General features: G+C 30.5%; 1 protein-coding gene across 3 annotated transcripts in view; it reads right to left on the bottom strand.

Annotated features, from left to right (window-relative positions):
* The window catches only part of LOC132730421 (uncharacterized), an 88,013-nt gene that overhangs the window by 34,507 nt on the left and 38,973 nt on the right, over nt 1–14,533 (bottom strand). For all 3 annotated transcript variants that reach the window (XM_060716340.1, XM_060716339.1, XM_060716341.1), the window contains exons 3-4: nt 787–858; nt 424–486 (exon numbers count right to left, since the gene is read on the bottom strand). In XM_060716340.1, coding sequence (XP_060572323.1) covers nt 424–486; nt 787–858 — 135 coding nt within the window. The remainder of the gene's footprint in view (nt 1–423; nt 487–786; nt 859–14,533) is intronic.

The following is a 14,533-nucleotide window of genomic DNA, read 5'->3' as shown; positions in this document are numbered from 1 at the left end:
AACAATTCCAATGTATAACAAAATGAAAGTATACAAGTGTGTTTAAAATAGAAAAAAGTAAAATAAGCCTGTAATCATTTTAAATGTAATTGGAAATTAAATACCATTTCTTTAACATCATTTACGTGGTTTTATTGAAGCAATAATTATATCATCATTTTTCAAAGAATTTATCATTGGACTAATGGGTCAATGTAATATCTAATACTACTATGATCGCAAGAGGCGATTAAACGGGTTCGAGTCTATGCATCTATTAACCCCAGCAGGTGAGGTGGTTTGACCCCTTAGGCTGCTTTAAGTTTGTATTGTCCGAGGTTAGACATAATTAACTTTCCTGTATCGACGCCACACGACCTAAATTGTGTTGCTGCGCTGTACCTAAATAAATTACTATACTGTATATGCTAAAAATCAACTTACACCGCAAAGATCAGTACCACATTTGTCAAACGTAAATGGGTCAAGGTCACACGGTCCTGTACACTGAAATAAAAGATGTGAACTAAACAATCACAACAATTTGTTTATAGTAATTAATTTGTTTTACATGTCGTAACATTGGACATCTCAAACAATGCATTATATGTCTGTACAATGTATGAATTGTGTAGTTTAAAGAATATTGCGGTTTGATGTTTCAATTATTTCAGAAATTTTTCAGAATACTTCACCTGATGTACATCTATGCGTTTGTAATTTTTTAATTTTAAATGTTTTTTTTTAAAGATATCTAAGATGCATGTTGGCATTGTTAGTCAGAACTTAACATAATATATACATTACCTGGCGACAAGATGTATCTTTGCAATTTTTGGTTGGATATTCGTCATCATTTGTAGATCTTACTGTACCAAACTAAAAAGTACAAAATAACTATTAAATTACATTTAAAAAAAACAGTCATAGCTAGAACTTTAAGACAGTTTAATCTGACACTCAAAATTAACATATCTAATTATAAACAATCAAGAAAAATATGTCTATATGATACACATGGCTTTCAGCAATCATCTCTGAGAAATTATGGATCAACTTTTTGATAAAATACAAATTTAAAATGTATTGTTAGCAATCTATATCTGTTCATATTCAATCGATATATTGCAATTATAAAAATGACGACAAATTGTAAGGCACATGTGAAAAAACAGGATTACTGACGAGTTATAAATCTCACAGAATGCCTAGAAAACAAAAACTTGTTTAACTTTAAAAAAATTTAAACCTTTTTTGTCTTTTTAATGTAAGCAACTACATTAGAGATATATTCAAATTCTCGCTATATTTTCTCAAAATCCACGTACAGATTTTATCAAGGACATCAACAGAAGAAAAAACATTTGTAATCACTGAAGTAAAGGCTAAGATGAAAACAGAGAACTTAATACATTTGTTAAAATACAGCCTTGATACAGCTTACTTAAATTGTTTTTATCTTTATTTTGACGGAAACAAATGTGAATAAAGATATAATGTAGAAACAAGAACAATATCTGTCATGACATATGAATATGATGCAACATTGAGAAGAATAACAAAGAAAAAACTTTGAAAGGATGTGCGCAGCTTGTAGGAGTGATAGATTACTTGAAATAATTTTATAGCCACAACATATTATTAAGATATAAAACATGACATTGTTCGCGCTGAGAAATTGTTTCCTGAAAAATTTAAACCGAGGGAATCGACCCTATGCATGTGATTAGACCATTAGCACATTTCTTGTTGATACGGCAGAAAACACATTTTAAGATCAAAAGTAAATGTTGAAGTTGAGATAGAAACACGTGTGATAAAAATGAAAACATAACAGTGCAAGATATTCCTGGACGATTCTTTGCTTATGCGATATAAGACTTTTATTTAACAACGAACAGTTTCATATCAAGGAAAAGAGATCGGTTAAAAATATGTATATTTGTGAGTTATATTTATGTCTACTAGTAAATTTCTATGTATGCTAGTCGATAACCTTTTCGTTAAAAGCCTTAGCAAATAGTATCCTTTTTTTTAGTCAAGTAGGAATATTTGTTTTCAAACAAACATAAAGAAGCATGATGCAAGCATCAAAAAGAAAACACAAAAAAAAAATGGGCGACACGCAAAGAATTTGATCCAAGGTTTGCACCCTAAATACTTAACAAAAGTGTGTCATTTTTAATCGGATACATCATGTGACCTGGAGGCTTGGCCCAGTTTGTTGAACTGTAAACAAAAGAATAAGACTCTGTCTTGCCAGATGCAAGACAATGTTTAGTCAGTAAACGAACTTAAGTATTTACTTTACCGTACAGGATCCTGAGTCATCATCAATAGATGACAGGCACAAGTATCACACCTGGGAAGAAAAAATATGACCAGATTAATAAAAGATCTGTGTTCATCTTAAAAGTGTCAGAAACCAAAAAAAAAAATGTAAATAATGACCCCTTTAAAAATATACTTTAAACTTAAAGTATATTTTTAAAGGGGGTCATCATTTACATTTTTTTTGGTTTGTGACACTTTTAAGATGAACACAGGTTTTTTTATCAATCTGGTAATTTTTTTCTTCCCAGGTGTGATACTTGTGCCTGTGCATATAATAAAAGCTTATTGCTTAGGGTTGCAGACATGTCATACATAAAAGAGGACCTAAAATGAACATCAGGGGGACACCATAGGTATTCAGAGAGAAGGAGTACCAGCCACATTCACCAGCTGCTATCAGAGATAAGACTTGAACCATGCAAGAATGTCATTACATATGGCAGATGCTTGAAGAGATGAAGAAGAAGAAAAAAGAACTTCTTCATGTGCAGTTTAGTGTGATCAACTGTACCAAATGCTTTTTGTAGATTTAAAAGTATCACGCAATACTGCCTTTGTCCATTTCAAATTAAATGCAATCTATTAAATGAAACAAACATGTGACAGTTGAAAAACCACTTCTAAACCCTGACTGAAACTGCCTGACCATGACTCGAACCCATGACTTTCAGAAGACCAACTGAGCTATCCGGCCGGCTACACATTTTCTCTTTAATAATGAAACAGTTCTAAACCTAAACCTTTTTCCCCACTATATTGATTCATGTACTTGAATTTCTGATTTTTACAGAGCATAGTGAATTAAACTCATGGTTATTTGCAGTAACAGGATGAGAAAAACTTTCAGCTTGACCAGAACTCAAACCTGTGACCCACAGAATAATGTACCGCGGCTGTAGCGATTGAGCTATCTGGCCGCTTACACATTTTCTCCCCTAAATAGTGAACAGTTCTAAACCGTGACAGATATTGAGATTTTTAAATTAACAGATAATTAATTCTTAATTAATAAATAAGAAAAAAAACCTTACATACTCATAGTCTTAATTCAAATAACAATTTATATAATTATTATTGTATATAATTATTTTTACTAAAAAAGGGCTAAGACAGTTATTGGTTGTGCCATTATTTATAACAGGTCAATTTGAAAGAGAATATAACTGTGCTAATACATGTACAATATCTATGATAAGAAATTTTATGAAGGCTGATTAGTATTTCACATCAAGGGCACCGGGCGAAAACATGAAAACGCAACAAACGAACCACTTTGTTGTAGATTGTATTTTCATGTTTTCATCTGGCGCCCGGTTACTTTTTGTACTTTGTTGGTTTTCATGTGGCACAAATCACCCACTATAAAATTTAGTGTACATATTTATTCAAGGACAAGTATCAGTCTACTCTATGAAAAGTCTGTTGTCGGGTTGACTCAGGAGACCTGGAGATTGAGACCGGTGTCCCTCCATTACAAATAGATAAGGCAGAAGCTGTCCTTTGAAAACTATGCACATTTTAGAAAAAAATTAAAACTATTCAGAACATGATTTTTGAGGCTTTATCAATTATATTGCTTGATCCAAGTTTCAGGACATTTTCTATCAATACATGTATTCTCATTTATAACTTTAAATGAAAGTCTCATCTCTTTCATAATAATGACATAACTGCAACTCTTTAAATTCAGAAATATTATAAGTCTCATCATACCAATATACTAAGATATAAATGTATGCACATAACATTCATAATTCCAAGTTTCTATTAAATAAATATGAAAATATTGGGTATACAAAGCCAGTAAAAGTATATATATATATATATATATATATATATATATATATATATATATATATATATATATATATATATATATATATATATATATATATATATATATATATATATATATATATATATATATTCACTCATCAGGGCCTCTATGCTTTTGATGACCTTACAACTGGTAAATTTTATTAAACAAAAATTGTAAGTAATACCTAAGATAGACAGAAAAGAACAAATAATTTAGTAAACATGAGTTACTTCCCCTTGAAATAAAGAAAACATGAACACCCTAAACATCAAAATTAAGAAATGTTGCAGGCTCATTTTAATTATGCCATGCAAATTAATGATAAAGTTTTCATAAAAAAGCAGATGGCCATGTGACAACAGTAATTGCAGAAAATCGGATAGCTGTCAACATCCGGATACTGGTACACTTTGTAAAAACAACCATTCTGTTCAACAGATATACGTAATATGGATAAAATCAATAGGATAATCGTTTACAACAGTCCATTACCTATTCTAATACTCATTTGCAGGTGAACTTTCTTCTTGTAGGAAAGTTTTGAAAATATATAAATGAATGAGCATCAATGTAGACCACAATGATATTCGAAATCTGGGTTTTAGTATTGTCAATAAAACAAAGGGACAAGCTGTTAATCTGAGCCTGCAATTTCGTGAAAATAGTATCACAATGCACATGCTTTTTATATAAAGTTATTAAATACAAATATAACAACATATTTGTTTACTTGGTTTTTACGAATCAAAATAAATATAATTAACACAACATGAAATTAACTGCTAATAATAACAGCTCCTTCCACAGGCTAAAATAAAAAGCATTCCATAAAAGACGACGCCGCTCACCGGCGTCGCCAATAAGGTTAACGAAAGGAAACTTCAGTATTCTTGTATAATATATATGTTTGCTTAAATACTTGCAGAAAAATTGTTTACATATCTGTCATCAACTATTTTTTACATACAAATAAGAATGTTCATGTGATGTGTTGACATCCTGCTCAATAATTTGTCAAAATTGCAGACAAGCTTTGACAAATGGACTTCGCAATAACAGACATTGTCAACGAGATATCTGGACTTTTTATCTATAGATGGCATGTGGAAAACCAGTAAGTTACATCACAACTGGTTTAAGCCTAAGGTATCGTGTCACTACGTTATATGATAAAGTAGCTTAGTTATAAAGCAAAACAAATATTACTGAATGTTTGACATTATTTATGAGCTAGTCGTTGTTTCATTTCATTTATCCTTCATTGCAATGCTTTATGACTTGGCATAATGAATTAAATGAAAGAAAAAAACTGTTAGAAATACCTTTTATACATATAAAATCTTATGTATTTTATAATACATGTTTGGGAGAAGGACATTATGCGTAAACAGTCATTTATATATTATATTTTGTTTTCAGCTGTTTTTACTCATACAAATCTCACAAAATCACATGGTGTTGATCTGAAAATGGAAACTGTTTTAAACCAGTTATAACAACACACATAGATATCAAAGATTCTAATTACATTCTTAAAGACTTAGTATTAGCGTTCTTAAAAAGAGTTGGCTTCCTAGACTTTTTATCAAAAAAGTTGAAATTATTGTGTAAACAAAAACAATGAAATAAACACATGGAAAGAAAGGACAAAGAAGACACTTATTAATATAATTTACTGTGTTCATGACGATATTAAAACTGCTTAGGGATAAGCTTTGATTTCCATCTGTTTAAGGTATATTCAACGTTATTGTAACTACTATTGCGTCTTATAACTATAAATATTATGTGTTAACGGCAAAACAATGTATATATCATTTTCGTTGGTATTTCCTTATGCTTGCTGAAAGAGACTAAGTAGAATCTGTCGTTAGAGCAAGGTGACGTGAGATTTTAATGACATAAGAAATAGTGGTACAATAATTTACATTTAACCTGTGACAAAAATGTGTTACAGTGTGTCAAGTTAAAAGTCAGAACCGTCCAGGGCTGACCTGCTTTTTGATAAATGTTTAATTTTAAAAAGAAAAAAGTCAGACAAATTTTTATGTAGTGACATGATGTTCATGTACATTTGATAAAACAATGCTTCTTTTTTTATCTAATTGTGGACTTAGTGCTGTGCATTGAATACCGCTTTAGCCGGTGCTAGGGGGTAGAGATGTTGCACATTACATTGTTTCTCGTGAACAAAGTCAATAAAAACGATTATGCAGCTCTGTTTTCATTGCTTTTTAGGGATATCCCTTTTCTAGATTTATTTTTACTGATATTCAAATTATTAACCTTGGTAAATATGAGTCAAGCTAAATAATGTTCCTTTAAGTTTAATCAAATGAAAATCAGTATAAATCTGACAAATTTTACTTTGAACAGTATGTCGGGGATAATCAGTTACGGCTGAATAGCTTCAACTAAAAGAAAAGATCAACCAAACGAAAACGTGGTTACTCAAAACGATACCATATGTTTAAGATGGAAAATAATAATAATTAAAACACTAGGATTGGCCTTTGTAAAATGATAAAATGTCTTTTTTTTTCAATATGATTAACTGCGGAATTGTGGCCTTATAAATGACATAAAGACGAATGTCTTGTCAGACATTCTCGCATTGTCTACTTTCCGCCGTCATCTTTAACTGGGGAAATACCATATGCCATGTGTTTAGGATCATAAGTATATTTACAACCGACAATCACATACAACACTATCATTATATAACGAAAACTTTTATGTTGCAAAACTCAACCAATGATAAACAAATAAGTACAATAGAATAATACAAATATTGGATGATATTTTGGTATGATTCTGTGAAAAAAGTACGGATGTCTGTTAAATTCTTTTTTAGACACAAAAAGAGATTTTCTTTTAACACTTGGATAACTTTCTCTTTAATACGAAGAGAATTTCAACAGCTCAATAAAACTACGTGTAATTGCGCATGTCAGGCAGAATATTAGGCAAATAGCCATGAATTATTACGGAAGTCTCGGGTGGAAACAGATTTCCAGTCTTTAATATGATCATAGTATGTTTACATTTCCGGGACGTGTTACATGTTCGCTGTTAAAATGACTCCACACAGGTTTACTGGCATGAAGGAACTTAAATTTTTTTTTTATTTCATTTTTTTTTTACTAGTGGATGAAGGTCTAGACTTACATAACTTGTGTTAAAAATTTCAGATCATTCGATTACTCCACTTTACAGTGATAATCTATACTAAAATCCGATAATCTATACTAAAATCCAAATATCGCATAAAAATCGATAATCAATTTAATACCTATCATATTTATATTAATTCTATAACGCAGTTTTCCTTTTTGAGTGCACCAATTAATTCATGACAAAATTTCAAATTTGATATTTCAGGTTAAAACTTTGGTGGAGTTTTTTTGACAGTTGTTTCGTATTTCACTCAATGCTGTTTTATTTTCTTATTATAATTATTTTTGTTATTTCTTTTTTAGCACCTTTGTGGCAGCGTTCAAGATTGAAGCCAATTTGAATCTTTCAACCTTCCAACCACACAATCGGAGTTGTTCCAGTTATCATTATACTTTATACGCAGACACAGTCAAGTCGAGCCTTTTTCTCTCTTTTTTTTATATTTTTCCTCTGTCAATTTTCTGTGATACACTACAATACGAACTTATTATATTAAATACTAAAGTGTGCGATATTAAATTTCGCATTATATATTTTGATATGGGTTTTACGAAATTGAAACTATATGGTTGTTGTAAGCGAAATGGATAGATTACAAAAGTGAGCAAAGGTAAGTGATGTTCAATATCAATATAAATTACATTAAGATATACAATATAATACAATTGAAAACTAGCATACAATACGTGTACAATAGGATTAAATGTCGATTAAAGGTCGATTTGTGATTACATTTTTCCAGACGAAAAAGGGTAAATATTCTAAGGTTATCAAATGAAATGATAAACCAGATAAAACTAGAAATATCGCTTTTTGGAACGGTGGTTAAGGGAATAAGTTTAGTGGCACAAATACATATATATAAAAAGATATTATCTCTGGTAAAAAAAGACAAATTGTACAGGTAATAGTATAAATATGTATTGTCAAATCGTGTTCGAAACAGTTACAAATAACCTTCATTTTCCCAATGTACTAAAACAAACAAAAGCAGTGAAGTAAAGAAAATATCATAATTATGTCAAAATGTAATTAAGAGTGAAAACACTTTGCATACTGAACTTTCTTGTGACCTTTCATATATTATATAGTTTCTAGTGAATGTCTTTTCTTGTTTCAGAAAAATTTAAGTATTAATGGTTATATCAGAACATTTTCTAAGCCTTAAGCCTAACAGGGGCATAACTTGTGTCATAATTTAATGGAATTGTAGAATTTTCGTTATCTGAACTTGCTTCTAACCATTCATATAAATTTTAAGTTTCAAGTGAATATCTGTTCTGGTTTAAGAAATAATATAGTAAATAAATTTAAAGACATAAAAATGGACTTAACTTGTCAAAATACAATACAATGGTATCGCCCCCACTTATTTTAGTTATGAAACTTGACCTGCATATCTTACTTGCGACACTTAGTATATATTTGAAGTTTCAAATGATTATCTATATTTAGTTTTAGAAATATTCAAGTACTTTTCGAATATTTTCTAAGTCAATTTTTGATCTTCAAGTGTGGCATTGACCTTAAGCTGGCACGAGGGTTAGATGAGTTCCGCACATTGCCAAGTTGGAGTGAACATTTGTGTCAAGTTTGAAGGAAATCCTTCCATTAGTATAGAATTTATAGAGCGGCCACGACATAATGTCTAGTATTGATTGTATGTAAATTTAAAGAATTAAAAAAGGGGCATAACTTTGTTAAAATGCAATAAAACCTGACCTGCATATCTTACTTGTGTATATCATATATAGTTTAAGTTCCAAGCAAATACCTGTGCTAGTTTCAGAAATATTCAAGTACATGTTAAAATTTAAGAACATTTTCTTATTCAATTTTTGACCTTCAAGTGTGACCTTGACCTTAAGCCGGCACAAAAGTAACATTGGTTCTGCACATTACCTTATGAATTATTTTTAATTATTTTCAAAATAAGATAAGAGACCAATTTTTCAAAGAGTGACAAAACGGTAGTTCGGCTCTGCCAAAAACTATAATTGTAATTTTAATTGAAAAATATCTAGATACTATTTTAACGATGATATGGGAAAGGCTTAAGAAAAACACAACTCAGGTCTCATGTTCTCGAAGTAGAAACTGGTAGATATAACAAAGGGGATAGAATTAATAGAAATTGTAAAATATGTTGTCAAAATTTTGTTTTTAAGTTGTCCCATATACATGTACATAGGCCAATTCTCATGGCCAACTGTCCAAAAATGTAATAAATTAAGGCCTTTAAAAATATGAAAACCATATTAAATCTTGTACAATTCATAACGAATGCTTTTCGTAAAGATACACTGGCTAATAAATGTCTTCTGATCGCAAAAATGATTTTTGTACATATATTTATATCACATGCATGTCTTTGCAATAATGATAGTACACGGTTATCACATAAGTCCATGGGTTCCATAAATTTTGATTTCAATTATTGCTGAGTTGACTGCATGTTGTAATAACACATGTAAACAGCTGAATATGCATTACATTCAGTTTTTCTTAACCTGCTACAAAACAGATCTCTTACTTACATACATGCATTCAAAACTATTAGAAGTTAGTGTCAGAAAAGACACTAAATTGCATTTAAACATGCGAATGTACATATTAAATAATATCCTTAAAGTCTTCACTAATCCAAAACATTATCAAATCTATCGCAGTTAAATGTTTTTTCATATTTTCAATTACATAAATCAAAAACAAAATTGAAACAAAATGAAGCACAAACGAGAACGCATTTCTATTATTATTACAGGGGGCGCGGTACTTCACTTCCTGACAACGTTCACTAACAAGCTCAATCAAACCGAACCAGCAACATTTTAAATTTTGTCGTTTTCGGCGTTCTTTAGTGATTCCGTTTTTATCATTTGTTTGGTAACATTATACACAAAACATTTTTTGTGTATATTTTATTTCCTTAAGTATTATCACGCGTACAATAAAAAAATTCTAAACAATCGAAACAATTTGTATGACTTTGTCACGTTAAACAAAGACACCATTCTTTACCCCCCTGGTGTACAAATCTTCTTCTGTCGCTCATGAATTCCCAATTACAGCTTTCCTAGCCGACAAAATTCTGCGAATATTATAGGGAGTAAAAGGATAATGCAAATCATGATACTTGATTCTGTCTAATGTTATTATCAAAAACTGTCACAATGTCTGCATTATAGTTTAACTGTCTACAATATGCCAGACATTATTTCCTCAAATACCGCCAGAATATAGCATGCGTCACTTTATATCTACTATTATAACTGTTTTATTGGCTGGTATATATACAAATAACTTTATTATCAAATGTTCAGGCAAAACAAGTCAATGCAAGTATATTGATAAGTGAAAAGTTCCAAAAGTATGTTAGGGAAATATATCTTCACAAGATATAGTCAAACGTAAAACTGTTACTTAACAAGAAATAACGGAATGCACAAGAAATGTGCCCAAAACAGCAAAATTAAAAATTGACATAGGTTTTTTTAGATTGAGCCCGTTCATGCTACTGTCCAAGTCCCTCCACACCTACCAAGCACCGGCGTTATCCAGATAAGGCTGAAAGATCTGCATCATAACATTACAATAAAATTGAATGCGATTGGCACGCATGACATTACGCTGAGCTCATTGTAGTTAATTTAATAATACTTAATACTAGTGTCCAAATCTTGGCAAAACGATATGTTGAGCTATCCCGGTACTATTGATATTTTTTCCAATACTTTAGTTGAGCAATATTGCAACTATATAATACATGTAAGATAAGAATAACGCAAAAACAAATGTACATATAATTATACTGCAATATATAATTTACTGATATCAGAGTACAACATATCAACTGAGAATATCAATAAAAATTGAAGGTCAAATGAATACAGCATCACTAGGGTGTAAATAATAATAATCTGTTCAGACACAATGTATTTTTTTGTTGTTGTTGTTGTTGTTGCATGAAAGAAAAAAATACTAAATGTAAGATAATAATTAATATTGAGAAAATAAGATTCCCTAAAAAGCCCCAAAACGGCATAATTCAAAATGTTGCAGTCTCGGTTTGATTGAGCCTGTACATGGATGGTACTGGAAAGTGCAAACTATCGTTCAGCCCCCTAGCACCAGCTTATGCAAAATTCATCATGTAAACATGAAATGGTAGAATTTTGAATATAGAACCATCCGTAGATGTGTCCATACGGCGGTTATCATGGTACCATCAATGTGACACTTCCATGCCATCAATATAAAGCGGCGTAAGTCCCTCAAGTAATAGAAAGCGAAAGTGCAAAGAACATTAATAATTATGTTTTATGAAAAATACATATAAATAGGTATGTCAGAATTATGTTTGTCGTTACACAAAACGAAACACAAGTAAAATAAGAAAATCCTGTTCAAATAAGATGTTACATTTACGAACATTTAAAACTCAGAACCAAAGTAGTACTAAATAAACAAACTCAATCTACTAAGTCACTCATCAAAAGAATTATCGTTTAACTGAAGGATATAATGAGATGGCTAGCGAGTGCTATTATTTTTCTGGTTCTATGGTAACATTGATTCCAACACTTTATGGTGTTAAATGTTTAAAAATGCATGAGCCGGTGCTAGATGGTGCGAAAGATGTTGCCTTTAGCGTGATCTCTCATGAATAGACTCGATCGTGTCTGAAGTTTTCACTTTTCAGATTTGGTTTTGTTTCTTTCAAGAACTCACCTTTTTTATATAATGTCATGATATTGAACACCGCTTGTGTTTATCTGAATTTCTAAATATCTAGGAAATACACTTCGTAGTAGAATAATACATTCCGGATTGTATTTTGAGTAGATACATTGAAAATCGTAATCGACAAAAATATAATTTATATTTGCGTGATTAAATGCTAAGGTCACATTTGTTTCAAAGATATGTCTTTAACAGTTTTTAATTACAAAATGATAATACAAATAGGCCTCTATATGTAACAATAAGTTTGTATTGTTTTCACATAGAATATCTATTTTGTTTTACCATCTCAAAATTTTCCTTCATCATAAAACTGATCTGGGCTGTATAACATGATTCAAAACAAAATAAAACATTTAATTAAATGCAATAACTGCAATCAGAACAGTCATTAAATCGTAAGATTGTCAGTAAAATTGATTGATTATTTGTTGTGAAGAAATTGAATGGTTTATATCATAATAACTTATATCAAGATTGAAAAAGTTATTGAAGGCCATATGTGCCTGGGATTATTCAAGTTTATTTTATAGTTAATTTCTTAACATTTTGTTAATTGTTAGATAAATGTAATAAACATTCAGAAACACATTGTCCATATTATCTCATTGCTTAACCAAAAATGTTCATGTTGTTTACAAAAAATAACTGTAATTTAAAAGAAAGTCAACATTACGTTATTGAATGCATTTGTAATTGTCTATATATCTGGTTAATGGTTCAGTTATTATTACTGAAAGCAAAATACATGTAGTCGAGATTTGTGACATATTTAACAAGAACGTATTGTCTCTGTTTATCCTAGAGTTGGTACGACTTTTGCACTATCCTATTTTATGGGCGGTGGTACAGCTGGCAAAAAATTGTAAATATTTATCAATACACTATCTATTATGTCGGATTCATCAAACTTGAATCACATTTTTATGCTACGATCAATTCTTTAGCAATATTGTTATTTGAAATAACGAACGTGATTTTTGAAAAAAATCAATGTCGATCATGACAAATGTTTGGCTTTTTATATTTTTAATAATATATAAAGTCAAACATAATTAAACGATTCCTAAGTTTTTGAATAAAAAATAACTTAAAAACAGTATTTTAACTACCAACTCTTAGAATAAAATAATTGTTAGTCAATATATAAAGCAAATTAAATTGTATTTGTTTCGTGAACAAGCTTGTTTTTATCACCTACGATAAGAACTTGTTAAATCAATAACGATGAGCATTTTCGTAACTAACTGTCCTAATTATTGGCCGCTGTTCCAAGTGTGCCTGTTTATTATTCGAGCAAACGAATCTCCTTTATCTACATCGCAATTTTTCTTCGTTAATGACAGGAATATAGGTTCCGTATGGAGGGTGATTTATGCCAAAATTACATCTTGCTTTCTTACGTTACATCGTGCTTTCTAACTTGTACATCGTGCTTTCTAACTTGTACATTATGCATTCTGACATATACATCTTGCATTCTGACTTTTACATGTTGCTTTCTTACATGCACATTATGCTTTCTGCTGTGTGCGACTTGCTTAATTTTATGTAGCCGAAAGCCGAATGCAGCAAGCATAAAACAACGCGACATCTGGTGTAATAATATATGTGACACCCAAATTATGCTAACAGGTGGCGCTACAGTTATATTCTCGGTACAGTCCGTATTGCGGTTCGGATTCAGTTTACCAAGTTACGTCCCTTTGTTTTAAAATTTCCATTTGCACTCATGGAGAAAATATACAAAACGATTTAATCAAATTTTTATATTTATTATGAAACTCTGTTAGGTCAAATTATATTTCCAGCTGACAATGACAAGTTGCACATTTCCAAATCAATGGTTTTAGAATTTTTTTTTTTTCATCAACAAAATAATTATAAAATAGAACAGTTGTTCAACATTGTTCAAAGTGCTTGGGCCATAAAAACTTCTTATTAAAATATTTCATACTCTTGAAAAGTTCTTAAATTTTGACATGGCTTATTTCCAATACCTGTGACCATCCACAACATTTTTAATGTGTTTTTATCAATTAGGACATTTTCTTGCCTATTTTCAAACTAATTTTGTACACACGTTAGATTTTTTAAATTCAATTTGTCAAAAAAATGTCTTTTTTCACTAAGTTGAAATTATTCATTAAGATGCTTTATGAATACGGCCAAGGTTCTTGTTCACAGTGTCAGCTTAAAACTGAAGAAACTGCTGCCAAGATCAGCTGATTCTGAGAGAAAAAATAAAATAAAATGTCAAAACTGTCTAGTCTGTCAGACTAGACAGTTTTGCCTTTTTTTCTTTTGCAGCGGCACGGGCTACCTCTCTTCATTTGAATTTTTATAATACAGGCACCCTCTCATTTTTTAACACATACGTACCCAAAAGGCACGACATATGCTTTTATTTGCGTTAATCGTTAAGTATGTAATATTTACATAAAAGTAAGAAATATTACATACCTATTTAACGATTAACGC

This window comes from Ruditapes philippinarum, unplaced genomic scaffold, assembly GCF_026571515.1.
Source record: "Ruditapes philippinarum isolate M1 unplaced genomic scaffold, ASM2657151v2 ctg2660_1_1_1_1, whole genome shotgun sequence".
In the NCBI taxonomy this organism is placed as follows: Eukaryota; Metazoa; Mollusca; class Bivalvia; order Venerida; family Veneridae; genus Ruditapes; species Ruditapes philippinarum.
This window is presented reverse-complemented; position numbering and strand designations above follow the sequence as displayed.